This window comes from Toxotes jaculatrix, chromosome 17 (assembly GCF_017976425.1).
Source record: "Toxotes jaculatrix isolate fToxJac2 chromosome 17, fToxJac2.pri, whole genome shotgun sequence".
Lineage (NCBI taxonomy): Eukaryota > Metazoa > Chordata > Actinopteri > Toxotidae > Toxotes > Toxotes jaculatrix.
The window spans coordinates 3711230-3728405 of NC_054410.1; the positions used below are offsets into that span (position 1 = coordinate 3711230).

At 40.1% G+C, this 17176-nt stretch overlaps 2 protein-coding genes across 2 annotated transcripts; both read right to left on the reverse strand.

Annotated features, from left to right (window-relative positions):
- Positions 1-255: 255 nt before the first annotated feature.
- Positions 256-9087, reverse strand: slc39a8 (solute carrier family 39 member 8). The gene is made up of 8 exons (XM_041061057.1): positions 8169-9087; positions 7662-7824; positions 5377-5546; positions 4487-4609; positions 3637-3795; positions 2196-2403; positions 992-1176; positions 256-643 (listed from the first exon to the last, which is right to left on the reverse strand). The coding sequence occupies exons 1-8, from the start codon at positions 8391-8393 to the stop codon at positions 497-499; spliced, it is 1380 nt and encodes a 459-aa protein (XP_040916991.1). The 5' UTR covers positions 8394-9087; the 3' UTR covers positions 256-496.
- Positions 9088-9237: 150 nt separating this feature from the next.
- manba (mannosidase, beta A, lysosomal) lies at positions 9238-16414 on the reverse strand. Its single transcript, XM_041061056.1, has 17 exons — positions 16110-16414; positions 15901-15995; positions 15713-15818; positions 15443-15616; positions 15142-15265; positions 14525-14694; positions 14208-14318; positions 13907-14058; positions 13568-13685; positions 13330-13416; positions 12971-13138; positions 12573-12791; positions 12086-12250; positions 11572-11716; positions 11348-11490; positions 10921-11178; positions 9238-10564 (listed from the first exon to the last, which is right to left on the reverse strand). Exons 1-17 carry the CDS (start codon positions 16326-16328, stop codon positions 10340-10342), a joined length of 2679 nt encoding a protein of 892 aa, XP_040916990.1. The 5' UTR covers positions 16329-16414; the 3' UTR covers positions 9238-10339.
- Positions 16415-17176: the final 762 nt, after the last annotated feature.

The window sequence follows — 17176 nt, forward strand, 5'->3', positions numbered from 1 at the left end:
GCTCTTTTCTCACCACTCTGTGCATTCTGTTAAACATATGGATGATAAACACCAGCTATACAACCTTGAAAATGAGCCAGTGAAGGTCAGGGAGGTCACAAAACACAGAGGTCAAACTCTGCTGCCATAACAGCCAAAACTGTTGTCACTATTACACAGCATAAGTCTTTACAATGCTGCACCACTGAGGTACAATAAATGTAAGACATGTCACAGTATGTGAAGACTGAAAAAATAATTTATTGTCTCCTTAAAACAAATTTGTCTAGATTTCATACATCAAATGATTGTAAAGATTTTCCCTTTTTATGGAGTAAACATTTCTCTAAATTGATAGTCAAGATAAAAAAAGCATTATTTTTTCCTTTAAACATTTAGTTTTGTTTGTACAAAACATTCACTTTACATTCACTTTCCTGCCCAGCTGAGTGAGCTGTGAGCAGAAATGGAAGCAGCTCATAACTGTTTTTATTTCCAGTTTGTGTCTTCCTCTCTTCTAGCCGAGGTTGATCTCCCCTGCAAACATAGTGATCAGTAGTATGATGGTGAACCCGGTCAGCAGCCCTGCATTCTGGATCAGGAAGAAGACGATCTTGGTGGAGGTTCGTTGCTGTTCCCGGGCTATGCTGTCCATCTCTGGAAACTGTGATACAGAAGCACAATCAGATATCTGTCTCATACACAATCCTTTATCACGCTATATACAATGGTCTGATTGTTCAACAGGCAACATATGGGAAATAATAATATCCAAACAGTAAGTGTGAATGGGTTAGTTTGTGTGGCTTATGTTGTTCCCCTACAGTGTAACTGGAGACCACAAGACAGACTGTCAGTGTCTGACTACAGAAGTCAACATAACTGGAAGTCTTTTGCATGATTTAAAAAAAAAAAAAAAAAAAAAAATATATATATATATATATATTTTTTTTTAACTGTCAACAAATCTCATAAAAATGCCAGAATCCTCATACAGTGTAATCTAACTCACCATGTCTGCCAGTGCAATATACAGGAACATTCCTCCAGCAATGGCAAAGATTGCATTGGGGGCAAAGTTGCTCCCCAGCAGAATGCCAAACACGAGGCCGATGTAACACGAAAGTGCTGACAGCAGGTTGAAGAAAATGGCTTGTGGGATGCTCATACCAGCGTTCAAGAGGATGACAAAGTCACCTGCAGAGAGAAGAAAACTCAGCTCAGTTTGGACATGACACTGAAAGCGTTATGTTTGTGTTTTTCTTCTCTTGTGCTTGGTCACTGATGACATTTTGCAATGTAATTGTAAGTTAACAGATTTTGATTTGACAAAGATACTGCAATTATTTTTACCAAAAACTACTTTTCCTACCTGAAAAGCAGCTTTAAAAAGAAGTGAAAAGTAATTTAATATACTGTAGTTTTTTTTTCTAAAGTTTAAGTTTGAGGTTAAAGGTTAAAGAGTAAGACTTTTCTGCCCTAAAGTAAAAAAAAAAAAAATCACTGAGGGTTTGATAGGACTGTCAGGAATTACTCCCCCAGACTCAGAATCTTTATTCAGTTTTGTAAAAAACAAACATAAAAGTACCAATTGAAGTTTAATGAAGCTCTTAGCAACACCCCTTCACTCTCACAGTATTACAATTCCATGGTTTGTGTGACAACATACCTTTATCATTTATCCTCCTTTTCTAGATACACATTTTTGGTGCAATTCTGCAGTTTGCCAGTAGAGGCAGATAAAGATTATTGATTCTTCCTGGATCTTTTTAGTTTGAGTTAAAAGATATAACCTTCCTTTAACCCTTTAGCCCAGTTCTCCCCTTTAATTTCCCTTTAAGTATCGTTAGGGATGGAAAATCATTCCACCCTGATATATATATATATATTCTGGCTCTTCACTGAAGCTACCTGATGGTTGGCATTTTAATATACTTGTAACACTTTGTCCAAAGCATAAAAACCCAAGACATGATGTATTTATGGTTGCACCATGCCATCACACAGAAATAATCTAAATGACTTCTGTCATTTTATACACATTTCTAAAAATTTAACCTCATATATCTGGTATATTTTGTAATTTTTGGATCTCCACATGAGAACATAACAGAACGTTCTGTGGGTTTACACAATGTTTGGCTGCACAGAGTGAGTTTGCAATGACTCACGAGGGGGTGAAGAGGTTACATTGCTTTACATTGCTTATCACTCACCCAGCTCATGGGGAAACTCCTCACACACAATTGCAGTGGACGTACTGAACCCAGCCAGTATGGACACAGTGAACGAAGCACCAATGGCCAGACCATCAATGAAGTTGTGCAGTGCGTCGCTCAGCGTTATCATCCACGCCACCGTCTTGATGCTGGTGATGCGTTGCCCACGCAGCCAGTGGCACATCACACCAGACACCTGGACATCCTGGAGAGGGACAAGCACATGGCTGCTCTTAGTGTTTGACTTGACCGAAGACACACTGCGATATCTGTATGTTTAAAACCCAAAGTTCAAATCATCCTAAAAATAAAGGAGAAAGTTGAACATTTTGCTTTTGGCAGTCTGATAAATACATTTTACAAACTAGAGATCAACAAACATTTTGGTTTTAAATTAAAATTGGACCTGACCGATTAGTTACACCTACATGTTTAATAGGAGTTTCAGTGGCAAACTTGTCCATCTTGGGTCCATAAAATGTAAAAGTAGTACAGGAAATATTTTCCCTAAATGGATGTGTACCATTTGCAACAGAACTCTTCAATTACAAATATAATGGCATAAGTGTTGTTAAAGGGAAACCGGAGAACAGGCGGACGTAAACAGAGCCTTTGCGATTTGGCTGAAGATACTCTGCAGTGACAAAATGCCCCTTCTATTAGCCACAGCCAGACAAGGAGTCTTTGTGCTCAGCTCAGACAATTCCAGCTTTTACCAGGACAGGAAGGATCTGAGGCCGTCAGCCTGGTTTCACTACTTGAGCCCTCTGTGTCCCTGGCACGTCTGTTTGTTTAGTATTTAGATCCCTTCAAAGCCAGACTGCTCCATATGACACAAGAGATTTCACCATTAAACATTAACAGCAGCTCTAATCACCCTGTGCCATTGATAACAGACCAATAAATCACCACACATTTACTTCATCTTCTACGGGAATATTTTTAACAATATACTGTCACATTTATACAATTACAGCTTTTGCATATGGCACACTAACTCACACCCTATTGACTGATAAAGAGTTTAGATTAGACTCATATTTATAGTCCATGATGTCTCCTGTCAGGTGTGTCTGTGATAGGGGACTGTGGTGGACAGCAAATCTCTATCAAGCACACAGTCACTCCAGATAAGATTTCAGGGAAGACTCACTGTTTTCACAAGCTTATCTCAAGACTGAGCTACTCATTTGATAAAAGATCATTGAGTACAAGGTTGCACTGCTGTGTAGGTTAATGTGACATGCTTACAGAGAGCTGATCAATCCCAGGAGCCTTAAGTATCATTTCCCAACACGTACCGTCCTATTCAAATTCTATCACAGATAATTGCGTTACAGATAACATGAGTGTATGTGTGTGTGTGTGTGTGTGTGTGTGTGTGTGTGTGTGTGTGTGTGTGTGGGGGGGGGGGGGGGGGGGGGGGAGAGGGGGGTACCTGAGAAGGTGTCACGTTTTCTGGGTTTGGGCTGCTCCTGTCTGTGGCAATGGTGCTGATGCTAGTCAAAATGATGGAGTCCTTTTTCTCCATTATGTCTCCGTTGTGAAGGGAGTTTTCTTGAGGCAGCTCTGCAGGAGTGAAGTGGCTGTGGCCATGCTGAGGAGACGACACACACAGGAATCAGATGAGAACACACAAACCCCGGTTTGGAGACAGGTCGTGTGCAGAAAAAGAAAAAATGTTATTTAGATTTGAGGAGTTGACAGACTGAGTAAAAAATTATTGTCAATTTCCGGAATTTTAATTATAAACCAAATCACTGGGCAAATTGAAATTTCAGTGACAGGAAAAACAGGTTTACTCTCCAAAGAATAGCTCATTCAGATTTTTGGAAATTTGCTTTCTTGCTGTCATGAAAGCAAATGAGTGCGTTTCCCAAAATGTGAACTACCACTTTGAAAAGTTAACATTCATAGCTGTCGCTTCGTTCTGCTGCGTTGACTTTTATCAAAATGTTTTTCAAACTTAAAAATGTTGTTTCCTACACTGTTGACTGATTTTTATTACCTTTATCACCAGTCACATATATTTTATTAAACTTAGTGACGGTCACACCTGACACTAGTCACCCTGACCCTGATGTAAGAAGACTTATAATAGAAACAAATAACATGCGTGACATCAGTGAAGTGTAACTGGCTCATAGTCAGCAATCAGAAGCTAAATTAGCCAATAAAACAGGGCTATTGACTGGCAGATTTACAGCTGAAATACATAATAAATTACACCTGTCATGAAGAAAAGTGCTTTGCACCTAATAAAGTCCCTTCCTGTTCCGTTAATTTACCTCATGGTCTATTCCCAGAGCCATTTTCAGAATCTTCTCCACAAAGAACAGGAGATAAAACCCTCCAAAAATTCCAACTGCATTCGCCACATAGTTGTCTGCTTTGGGATCAAAACCCAGGGCCTGTGGATCAACAGAAAAATGTTATTGCTGTCTAGATTTCATTCATTCTTGTACTGAAGTCCTTTTTTTTTTTTTTTTTTTTTTTTTTAATAAAACATTGAAACAGCTTCAAAATAGGGCTGAACGATTATAGGTAACATTTACAAACATGCCGTTAGTCTAATGCAAGAGTGAAAACTAAAGTTAAGAATTGATTTCAAATGTATTTAAGAAACGTGCATGTACATTCTATAAAGTCCTTGGCCAATGGCAGTTATTTTTCTATTTTCGCGAGACTTTTCATCACCTGTGGTCATTTTTCAGGCGCCGGTATAAATTGGTTGTGTTTCCGCTGGATGTTGCAGCTTCAGCGCGACAGGTTTTTGCACAGTACCTGTTTCTGATGCACGTCTGCAGCCTCAAACCCGAAACGCTCCCAAATGACCGACGTGCTGCTTTTCTTGGCGATTAAACCGTAACTCGTAACAATTCTGTTCCAGCTGAAGCTATTTCAGTAATTAAGGAGCAGGTGGAGCAGGTTATACTGATTGCGTTAGCGTGACCTGTCCACGACCTGCCGCTTCTGATCGGTGAGCTCGGCAGGTAGGGAGCAGGTAGGGAGACTGCATGTATGTGTTAAACAGTTGACACAGCAGATCCTGGGTCAGTTAGGAACGCCTTGTCTGAGATCGCAATCCCGATCAGAAAACAATAACTCGTCCAGCCCTACTTCAAAACATTCTACACACGTGAATCTCTCGACCTGGTGATTGGCGTCTCTTACACACCTCTGGTATGAGCTGAAGTACAGCGTTGGAGAAGAGCGTCCCAATGGCCAGACCAATGAAGTAGGTCAGCACTTTGGGGAAATAGGGTTTTTTGGTGAAGGGTATCAGAAGGAGACCGAGCAGAGACGCGAGGTTGATCACAGTGACGGCCAGAAACCCGTAACCCCACACTGTCAGGAAAGAAAGAACAAACAGCGGTTATTCTTGTTTTTTATGATTCAGGTGACTTCTTCTGTTCTTTGAGATCATTGTTAGGACATTTCTGTCCATGGGAAGTGACATCATCTTCCTTGGATTTCCTGTTTTTGTGGTTTATCACCTTAACTACTAATACTTCATTATTACAAACAATCTGCTCTAAAACTGTAAAAAGCACATCACTGCACCAGAGTCATTTATTTTCTGAGGAATGTGTTTGAAACAACAAATCTAGAAGCTTTTGTTAACTGAGTACATGATGAATCACTGCAGTGGATTTAAGGTCATGCAGGACATTCACTGGTGGCCATTTCAAAGATTCACAGACATTTTGTGGCCTGAGCTGAGTCTCTCAGACAGGACTTCCTCTTGGGTAACATTAAAAATCCCATGAACCTCACAAAAGAGGAGCTAGTAGCTGGTGCACAAGCTAAGGGCAACTGTAGCCTGAGAGGCTCAACTCAGGGCAAGAAACACCCAATGACCCAGTTCTCAGACAGTTAATGGGTGTAAACAGAAGAAAGGTACTGAACAATGTGTTCAGTTACCTGTTGAACACAAAGCTGTGGCTAATAAACATTAAATGATAGTTGAATTTGCCGCCAGTTTACTAATGTTTCCTCTGTTGCAGGAAGTAAAATTTGGAAAATACTGCACCTCTTTAAAATACAATATCACTAAATTTATCTACACCCACATGACACCATAATAAGTCATGACATTTGTTGTCCATTATTTGAGCAGAGTCATGGTGCCAGACATTTTTGCTGGATGATTTGTCCCCACAGCTTGAAACTTGGAGATTCTTTTGTTATATTTCTTCCGACAGAGTAAACAAGCAGACGTGCAACTCAACAAAAGACACAACACTATTTATTTTCAGAAGAGAAATAATGTTCACGAGGCCAGTGAAGGAAACAGCAGGCACCACGAACATCAGACTGAACAACAGTCACAGTTGGCTGTAACTGTGTCAACAACAGCACTGAGGAGTGTGTGACGGTGAATGAGAGGTCAGTGGCTCGGTGTGTCAGTCCAGGACAGCATGGAGCATAATGGCTCCACCACAGGAGATGACTGAGCCTTTATTAGAATTAGATACTGACTAAGGTCATAAACTGTGTTTCTATAGGCCTAATTTTGTACTGAACTGAAGGTAAACAAGTTGAACCAGCAGCAGACTGAAGTACGATTAATCGATTAGTCCATTAGCAGAAAACTGTCAACTATTTTGATAATTTCATTATTATTTTAGTCGTTTAATATGAATGTTGTCTGAATTCCCTGACTGTTGTGTGTATTGAAGTGCATGCGGGTGGTGGTGTGATCGCTTAGCCTGCAGTTACTGATATTAATTGGGTGGAGAAAATAATATAAAACTCCAGTCAGTCAGACAATGATTGAGTTTAGGCAGTTTAGGCATAGCTAGAGTTCAAAGTGAGGTCCTGTCGTCTTTGTGTTGTATTTTATCAGCATGTACTCCATGTTGTCCATCTGTGTTTTAAGAGTTAATCAACGGTGTTACTCAGGATATGTAAGATGCCAAGTTGGGAAAAAACGGGGAATGTGTCGGCATAAACAAACATGAGATAAAACAGGTTTTTTTTTAATACTTTTTCAAACCTCTTGTGAAATTTGGCTTGTTTATTGATTTTATGTAGTAACACTTACAGTGGTTCTCAGTGTGGGTGTCATGATCACAAAAAAAACTTTCAGGGGATTTTTAAAATCTGGAATATAATGCAATAATAAAACGAAGAGGCAGAGAGAAGGGAAGATCTCTGAGGCCAGATTCTGAACCCATGACTTCAGACCTGAATGAAATTCAACTTCAGCCAATCAGTGTCTAGAATGCCCCACATCCTCTTGTTTTTTTTTTAAGGGTCCACAAGCCAAAAAAATAAAAATAAAGTGTTGTTCATTCACACAATTGTCTAGAAATCTTTAGCATTTCTGTCCCTGTGGATGAAAGAACCGTCAGACCTAATTCAAGGAAACCAACCCCCATGAACCGTGAATTATTTGAGTTGCAGGGGTCTTGACAAATAAACCGGGAGGCATGCAGCAGTTGTGATGGAGCAACTCACCAGTGTAGTCAAGAGGCGGCAGAGTTCTGGGGGTGGTGTAGGGGCAGGAGGGCAGCAGCACCTGGGTCAACACAGCGGGACAGATCTTCCCCAGATGTCCCACAGTCAGCTGACTAACATTACTGAACCCAAAGTGGGACAAAATCTGCTCTGCTGAGGGACACTGAAGGACAGAAAAGACATTAATAAACATCTTTGTATTTTTCTTTTCTGCCTCTTAAACCTTTTTCTGCCTTTTTCATCTAACAAGTCAGTCAGATACTATATGAGAAACTGTTAAAATATTTACTACTATACAATGTCAAAAAAAAGTTTATAAGGAACTATTTAATAAGTGGTAAGAGGAAAAAACAAGTTCATTTACGCAGCTGAAACTTTTCATACACCGGGTGTGACAACATGTTACACACTAAAAGAAATCAATTCTGAGTCAGTTCAGTTTCTGTAAATTATCATTAAGTTTAAATAGTAAAAACAGTCATAAATGTAAGTAGTTTATATGCTCACCTCTCGGCTTGCCAGTGGATTTCCTTCGATTATTGACTCAGACCTTCTGGCTGAGATTAACAGCAGTAAATCTTCCAGATTCTCGGTTGAAATCGATTTATTTTCACCATAATAGTGTAAAATATATTCCAGAAACGCCTGTCCATCCCGGTCAATCACGTCTATACTGTGGGATGTTGTGAAAAAAACCAAAACGCACGTAACAAAGCATCTCAAGTCGAACATCTCTGGTTTTAAAGTGTTAAAAGTTTCCTCCTGTGAATAAACCTGCTATTTCTGCTCTTGTGGAATCATTGTACAGAAAACTCAGGATTTCCGTGCAGTTTGTTGGCTGAGCAGAAACAGATCCATGGCAGAAATCGACTTTTCTTCGAGAAGCTGTGCAGTTTTTTTCCCCCCACCTTTATTTCGGGAGCAGCGCTTCGTCCTGATGTGGTCTGAGCGATTCACCGGGACTATCTGAGGCGAACCGGGTTCAAAGAGCAGATCGCAGAGCCGTGGAGGGAAAAACGGAGGTGACCGACCGCGTGCACTCACTGTCTCAATGCTTTCTTTTGTGACTGACTTTTTCACTTGCTATACAACGTGCTCGCACACTCACACACACACACACACACACACACACACACACACACACAAATTCCTACGTGTGTGTTTCATCTTGTGTGTGCAAAGGGAAACAGTGTTAGGAGGAAAAATCATGCAGGATGTATAACGCAGAGGGTGTGTGAGGCGTCTCCCTTAGTTCAATTGTGAAACAGCTGGATGTGGAAATAAATAAATAAACAAACAAACATTTGTACATGTGAGCTGTCGGTGTGTCCCTTTCGTCCCCTGGTGGCAGCTGCTGGTCAATGCAGGATAAACGAGCGGCCCAAACCAAAGAGGTTGCAAAACACCAAACAGTGGATATGATGCAATAACATACTGTGTAAAACACTGAGCAAGTCTCTTGTTTCTAGAGGAAATAAACAAACAAACAAACAAACAAACAAAAAAAACATTCAGGAAAAAAAGCTCAACAACAGATAATAAAAATTAAAAGTACTCATTATATCCTTTGGGTCTGGTCAGTGTTATGTTATTGGGTGATAATTATTACTGCATGTGAGTCTCCTAATAAATTAAAGAGCTATAAAAATAAGCTACATCGCTCTGGCAGAAGATTTTACACAACCTGGCAACACAAAAGTTGTTCTTATTCAGCCTATGGCTAACTGATCTACAAAGCATTGGTGAATAATTAACCATTAATAAAGTCATTAAGTTGAAATTTAATTTTAACTGCCTAATATACAGCTATTGGAAGGTACTGTAAAAAATATATGCATGGCTTACTGTTTTCAGTGTTTATTACTTATTTCTAAAATCATTAATTTACAGTGTCTGTAAAAAGTGTTCGGCTCCACACTTCACGTAATGAGCACTGATTCATGTAACACTGATTAGCAGAAAAACACGTTTAAAGCAACAATATTTACAAACCGATCGAAACCGAAAACAAATACGAAACAATAGAATTTTTTTGGAGAGTGCTGTGTGTGATACAACACATCCATAATGTCAAGTGTTAGAGTCTCTGCTCTGTTAAAGATCTGAATAATGTGCAAAACACACTGAAAACACAATAGTTTTCAGTGCACAATTTACAGTCATCTGTCCAGATTACGTTTACTGATGTGCAGGAAGACATCTTTGGTTTGGATCAATGTCTGGAATTTTATTAAATATCTGATGTTGGTCTAGACTGATAATAAGACCATTTCATTTCAATTGATTTATAATTCACCCATTTAAATCACAGAAGAAGTCTGAGATGTGGGTGATTTAGAGGTGTGGAACCAGGTGGTATTGGCCAGTTCATCCTGTTCACCTTTATTAAAACTGGATTGGTATTGGTCATTCCTTTGAATGAATGAAAGCAGAATGTAAAAACCTAAAGTGTCCCAGAGTTTCCCTGCTTCTTCCTGCTTTGTTTGGAAAGAAAACAAGTTTTGACATTGGCACCAGACTGCAGACCTTAAAAACTGCACAAGAATCAAGCCTCAGGCACAATATCTCTTTTAAAAGACACTTAAATGGCCATTTAGCTCCAGAGTCTGTGCCTGTTCAGACAGAGGATGCCACCACTTTCCCATCTACTGCCTTCATACTAGCAAGCTGGTCTCAGGTCAGTATACGTCAGTTAAAGATGTGATGGTGAGGGATCTGGAGAGCTCTGCGACGCTGGTTGGACGCCACGCTTTAAAACTGACCGTTATGTTTCTGGAAACCATCAGGAAGCCGTTGGAGCTGAAGCGCCCGGGGACGTTTCCCACGTCGAGCCACACAAAAGGAGCCACAGAGGCAGTGTGAAGGGTGACGGTGAGGCCGTACTCGTCCTCCTGCACTTTGGCCTGCAGGGACAGACACACAGCGCTGGTCACGAGGTAATATTGATTTTTTTTTTGACAAATTCATGAGTGACATCTGGTTCTTTATGCTCTGTAAAGTCCTTTGGAAACATGTTTTACAAGTCTATTACACAAACAAGTCATTTTGTTTTGACCTTTTTTAATTAAATATTCCAAAATTATATTTCAGATTTCATGTGCTCTTCATGTAAATTTGTCTGTTTCTCTGTAAGTTTTTATAAATCCATGTGGCCACTGGATCTCACTCTGCCACTGTCTCATTATTCTATAGATTATTTAAAAATCTGTGTATGTCTAAATAAATACATAAATAAAAATCAGTCCAGGAGGAGACTTACAGTGATGCTCGGTCTCCGGAGTCCCTGGGCGTCTTTGGGTGAGCAGAGGAAGTGGTGGTTGGTGGGACCCTGCTGGCCGCTGCTGTCCTCCAGGTGGAAGGTGAGCAGGCAGGTGAGCCGGGTGCAGCGTCCACACCCCGCCAGCAGGGCGGGGACTGGCTGTTTGAAAATGGCCACAGCGCTGCCACCGGGGACCAGGACCAGGTCCGACTTCCGTGTGCACACAGGATCTTGATCAGTCCAGGAGTACACGGTCACCTGATCGACAAACCAGTGGCCGCACGTTTAAATAAAAATTAAACATTAGCCAGCTGATGTTGCACATTACTAATATAATGGCTTGAATGCATTTATTGTGAGTCTTGTGGACAGAAGTGTCTGTAAAATGAATGTAATGTAAAGACACAGTTTACTATTTAAAACCTACCACAGCCGTGAGCTTCAGGTCGTGACTCAGGTCTGAGACGGCGTAGATGAACAGCGTGTCTGCATCCTCAAACCCAACAGGAAGGACGGCCGCAAAGAAGTTCTGTGCAAAATAATGCAGCATTTTCCACTTCCCACCAAACTCTGCATGCAGAAGGAGGAGGAGGAGAAAGATCAGAGTTCAATATGAAAATGTGTCTCCCTGCTGAGACGCTGTTCACTCACCGATTGATGACCAGGAAGGCGCCTGCCAAATATCATTGAGCTGCCAGTAGAGGGCGCCCATAGTGTGACCTTTGCCCTCGATAATCTCGGTCTGACTCCGCCGATAAAACTCTGTCTGAGTCTTCACACACTGAGCCTGCATGACCTGGGTGACAAACTTCATCATTACTACATGTACACAGCAGTAATCAGTATATTGCTGTTGGGGCCATGATAGGGCGTCATGTGGAAAATTACAGCGCATACTGTACTGCACCTGTTGTAGATTTACATTTTTATCCCAATATTAATTACTTTCTAAGCTGCTGGGTAGCTTGCAAATTTCCCCCCAGGGATCAATAAAGTTGTATCCTATCTAAACCCATAATAATCTGTCATAATTTATTATATTTTGTATCATTAACCTGAATCTGAAAAGTAAATTGTTGCTAACATTATCAAATGAATGTAGTGTGGGAATAAAGAGCAGTATTTCAGTAATATGTGTCTCTGAACTGCAGTGGAGTAAAAATACCTGAGTGATGTAGAGGGTGTCTGTAAATCTCTTCAGTGGATCTGTGGAGTTCGGCAGGTGGAAGTGTAAAGCAGCCTGCAGTAACATCTCCTGGTTCCCGGCCTGATGGTGCTGACGATGAGAAGTGAAATTGCTGTCGTAGTTCCAATCCTCTTTTACGGAAACCTGAAACATCACAAAAGCAAATGAGTAAAAAAAAAACTTTATACCACCACAACAAAAAGTTAAGAGCCTTTATTGAGCCCTGAGGGGTCGATGGACAAAGTCAGCATCCATCTACTAACTCCTATTTAGAACAACATTTTAAAGATAGCCTTTTTTGCAATTATTTCACTCATTTTAAAGTTAATTTTATAACTGTATAAGAATTATATGTACAGTTTCATCAAACCAAAAGTTTTATTTTTTCATTTCTAAATCCTCACACCTCAAACTCAGTAAAATCATCAAGAAAAACAAAATACTGCTGGAAGATTTATTCAGTTACCGGCTGCAGAGTGGAGAAGGAAGGCCAGGACTGGAAGCCGTACTCAGAGGCGAAACGTGTGCGAGGGAAAGTCCGCCAGTCCCAGCAGTCAAGGAAGTAGCTGTAGAAATGAGTGTCCCCGTAGTGATTATCGTAGGGGTTCTTTGCCACCCATCCCTCCTGCTCTGATTCAGCCCCATTGGTCGGACTGGAGACGAGAAACGGGCGGCTCTGGTCCTCCTGAAGGAGAAATCAGATGACGTCATGTTTTAATCTTTTGTTTCTACGGGCTTTTAATCAGAAAATTAAAGGAACAACACTGGAAATAAATGATTACACTTCTAGTGATCAGTAATCTGGAACATTTTCAGCACAAATCCGGACAGCCTTTTTTAAATGTGGCGTGGTCGGTCACTCACTTCTTGCACAATCTTCCTTATGTTGTTCACATACAGCGTCACATAGTCTTTAGTGTATACAGGCCTCTGGGAAGCTGGGATACTGAACCAGTCTGTTGCCAGAGCAGCCTCATTTTCATTGTTTCCACTCCAAATTATTATAGATGGGTGAGACTTGAGGCGCTGAACCTGATGGGTGAAATTAAGACAAAACTCAATACATTTAATACAATACTTTGTTTTGGTGAATTTGCAATCTATCGATGTATTTTATATAGAACACTGCCTGAAACGTTCTTTTCCACATGGTTCTAAATAATATCCAGATATGAAAAGCAGTAAAATAAATAAATAAATAAATTCATTAGTACACCACTCACCTGTTGGGTGACCTCTTCTCTTACTGTCTGAATGAAGTCATCCTCAGTGGGATACATAGCGCAGGCAAACATGAAGTCCTGCCAAATCTGAAGACATATAAAGTAAATGTGGCTAAATGATTTTAGGTTTAATTTTTGTTAAACTACAAAAATGTGCCTCCTACAGAGATCTGGATATTTACAATATTGTTATTTTAATTTTTACATATGTGAAAGTAATATATCAGAAAGTAGTTACCATAATTCCCAGCTCATCACAGATACTGTAGAAAAGATCCTGTTCGTACACTCCTCCTCCCCAGACCCTGAGAGTGTTCATGTTAGCATCCGCTGCTGACTGCAACAAGTTCCTTAAACTGCAGGACAAACAAAAGGAAGACAGCTTCAGCATTCATGTATTCATAACTGAAACATATTCAGAAAAATGTTCTGCACAAAGACACAGAGGAGACCAAAGAGGAAAACAGATGGAAAAGTTTTACTAGTAATATGATCATAAAGACTGATTAATATTCTCCTCACTAGGCAGGAATCAAGAGCAAACTCTTAGAAAAGCAGCTTTTCAAACTAAACTCACACAGCAGGTGAGATCTGGTCCTGGAAGGAGTGGGCTGGGATCCAGTTGGAGCCTTTGAGGAAAACTGGTTTCCCATTGATGCGGAAATAAAAGCTCAGGCCTGGAGACCCAACAATTGGCTCCTGGACGAGTTCCACTGTGCGAAAATACACCTGCAGGAGGGATTGTCATCAGCACTTAAAGTCCACTGTAACGTTTGAAAAAGGTCACTGAAACTTAATGTTTCTGACAAAAAGATGTTATGATTTTATGACGGTTTATACAGAAAGAATAAAAGTGTTGATAGGCAGTAAACTCTGACCTTGGACTTTGTATTCAGGATTAAAAATCCATCCTGAAAACCCCTGACAGTCAGCTGGTAAAAAGGTTGGCCACCGTGTCTGTTGGGCCACCACAGCTTCACCTGGCTGCTCTGAAAGTAGAAGAAAAAGTTTTCAAAACTTCTACACAAGCGACAAGGTAAACAACCAAAAATAACCAACATTTGGATTTGGCAATCTTTTCAAAACTTGTATTCACTGTGCTACTTCTCTGCAAAGCACTTTACTGACAAAAGTGAAAATTTCTGCCTAACTTCAAACTAAAAATCTCAGAAGTTTGACTGGACACATCAAATACCGTATTTATGTATAAGATGAAGGTGTTCTTGGTCTTTCCAGAGGGAAACTGTGTCTGGAAGGTCTGCTCCGTGTCCAGCTCAGGTATGGAGAGAGTGACTTGGCCATCTGTTGTCTGAACTGCATCAACAAGAAGCTCAACCTGGACTCTCCACTGAGCCAGGCTGAGATCTACACAGACAAACAGAACATGCACTTAATTATTCCACACATGAAAACGAGACAGGCCACTACTAACCGAAAGATGTAATGACATTTTAATATTCTGGAAAACAGACTTGCGCATGTTTATTTTTGAGTTATGTAAGCGGGAGGAAATATTTGCATCTGTAAAATTGTACACAGGATTAGGAAGTAAAGTCTAATATAAAAAAAAAATCTAATATCAAGGCAACCCTCACTTCTACAAATAAAACTGTCTTTCTTTATTGAGCTACTTCAGCCTGCACAACTGCTCTTATGCAACAGATGAATAATGAAAGAGTTTTTAATATTTTATATAATTCCTATCACATAGAGTCACTCTTGCTTTTAAATTATCCTTCATGCATCAGCAGTATTTCTTCTTTTTGTTTTCTTTAATCGATAAGAAAATGCTGTTGGTGATAATGGACGTACTGTATAGAGGGACAGAGGAGACCTGGATGAGCTGCAGGACATCAAATGCTTCCAGTCGAACTCCTTTCCACAGTCCCATGGTGGGAAACGAAGGCCCCCAGTCCCAACTGAAAGAGCTTTGCTCCTGCAACACAACAGTAATGAATATTTAGATGTAGAATAACATAAATACTGTCCAAATATAGCTGCTGTCAGCAGGGTGTGAAATGGAAAGATACAAGCTGGGTGGGATGAGATGACTGTGACAGTTTTGCCTTCAGATTTCTAAAAGTAGAGGAAAACCGTTGTTGGACGTACTTACTTTCCTGATGAAATTGACGTGACACTCCCCCTTCTGAACATCTGGAGGACACTCGGGAGGAACTCTGTAGGCAGAATGAGCTTTCCTCCGTTCAGACGCATAAAGAACTGGAGACAGGAATCTCACTGTGAGGACATTGTCCCCGTCCTTCAGCAAGTCTCTGACCGAGAAGTCCTACACTCCAAAAACAGGTGGTACTTTTTAAGAAGCAGACAAATGATGCATGATTTGGAAGAAAATGTTTAACGGCTCGTTTTACACTTAACATACATATCTACGAAACATGTTGTCCGTGTTGCCCAAAATGTCTCCATTGAGCCAAATAGATGCAACAGTGTCCACACCGTCAAAGGCAAGTAGCACCTTCTGTTTGGTCCTGTTGATGCAGAGAAGACACAGGTGAGTCAGGATCAGGATACTGAAATGCTTTTAATATTCATATACATCTATAAACTGACCTCACTTGGGCAGAAACCTTAAATGTGGTTGTGTATGTCCAGTTGTCAAAAGCGATCCACCGATATGATAAGTCGTTGAACCTAAAATACGGGTCCTGAAAGAAAAGTGGAAAACGGTTTTAGCCGGCAGGAGCCACTTTTTAAATTTTAATTTAATAATCAATAACATCGATATCATATGCTCATATCTGTGTATTCATCAGTCGTACCTGGATGTATCCCTGCTGCTGCAGAGCTGAATGAACACATCCAGGCACCTCTGCGGGCAGTAACAGTGAGCCATTGGAGTTTGATAGACTCCATTTCCCGTCCAGACTCTGGGTTTGTTGTTGTTGCTTCGTTACTGAAGAAAATCCGGATAAAACTCCGACAAACAAACACAACAAAACACCCAGAGCACAGATAAAAATGTTTCCGCGCAGAGTCATCGTTTGTGGATTGTTGTCGCCATGGCAAGTAAACGAACTACTCCTCAAAAGGTCTATCTAAGGTTCAGACTGAACGGGCGCTTCCGTGTTTATCATGTGACCCACGTGGAAGTCAGGTGATCAGAGTAACGCGCACGATGGACGCGTTTCCGCGTGAAAGCGTTTAACTTTTTGTTTTGTTAGAGTCAATATTTACCACAAAAAAATCTGTTTTACTTATATTAATAAATGCGTTTACATACAACTGTAAAAATACTTATTTAGCCAGATTTTTAAATGGATTCCACTTTCTGATTAATACACCATTTATAAAGGGTTTGAGCGGTAACTGGTGGCTCTATTAATGTTTCATAAATCAATTTCTACTGCTAAGTTAAAAAAAAAAAAGAGTTTATATATGTGTATATACAGCCACAACATAAAAACCAGTTCATATTGTGGCTGGCTGGTGTACAGAAAGAGGTTGTAATTATTCTATTTGCTTTCAACTGATAAACTGAGCCCTATCCAATACCCAGAGGTGTCTTTGGCCTATTTTGCCTTTGTATTTTTTAACCTTAACACTTCTTTACAATACTTCATAAATGAATGAGAGTTACAGTGATACATTTAATCATTTTTGCATGGAAAAATTAAAATTGTATTTGTGAAAAATTTCTGTTCTTATTGGCAGTGTCCTAAACATAAACATCAACTAAATAAGAAAATGACACAATGCGCATCACATTTTTCCTGATCATCAAAATCAAACAGTCAAAATCCCCAAGATATTCAGTTTTCTGCCACTTGACTGATTTGTTGTTGGAGCTCGACCCAAACGTTTTGAGATGTTAGTTTCACAGACAACA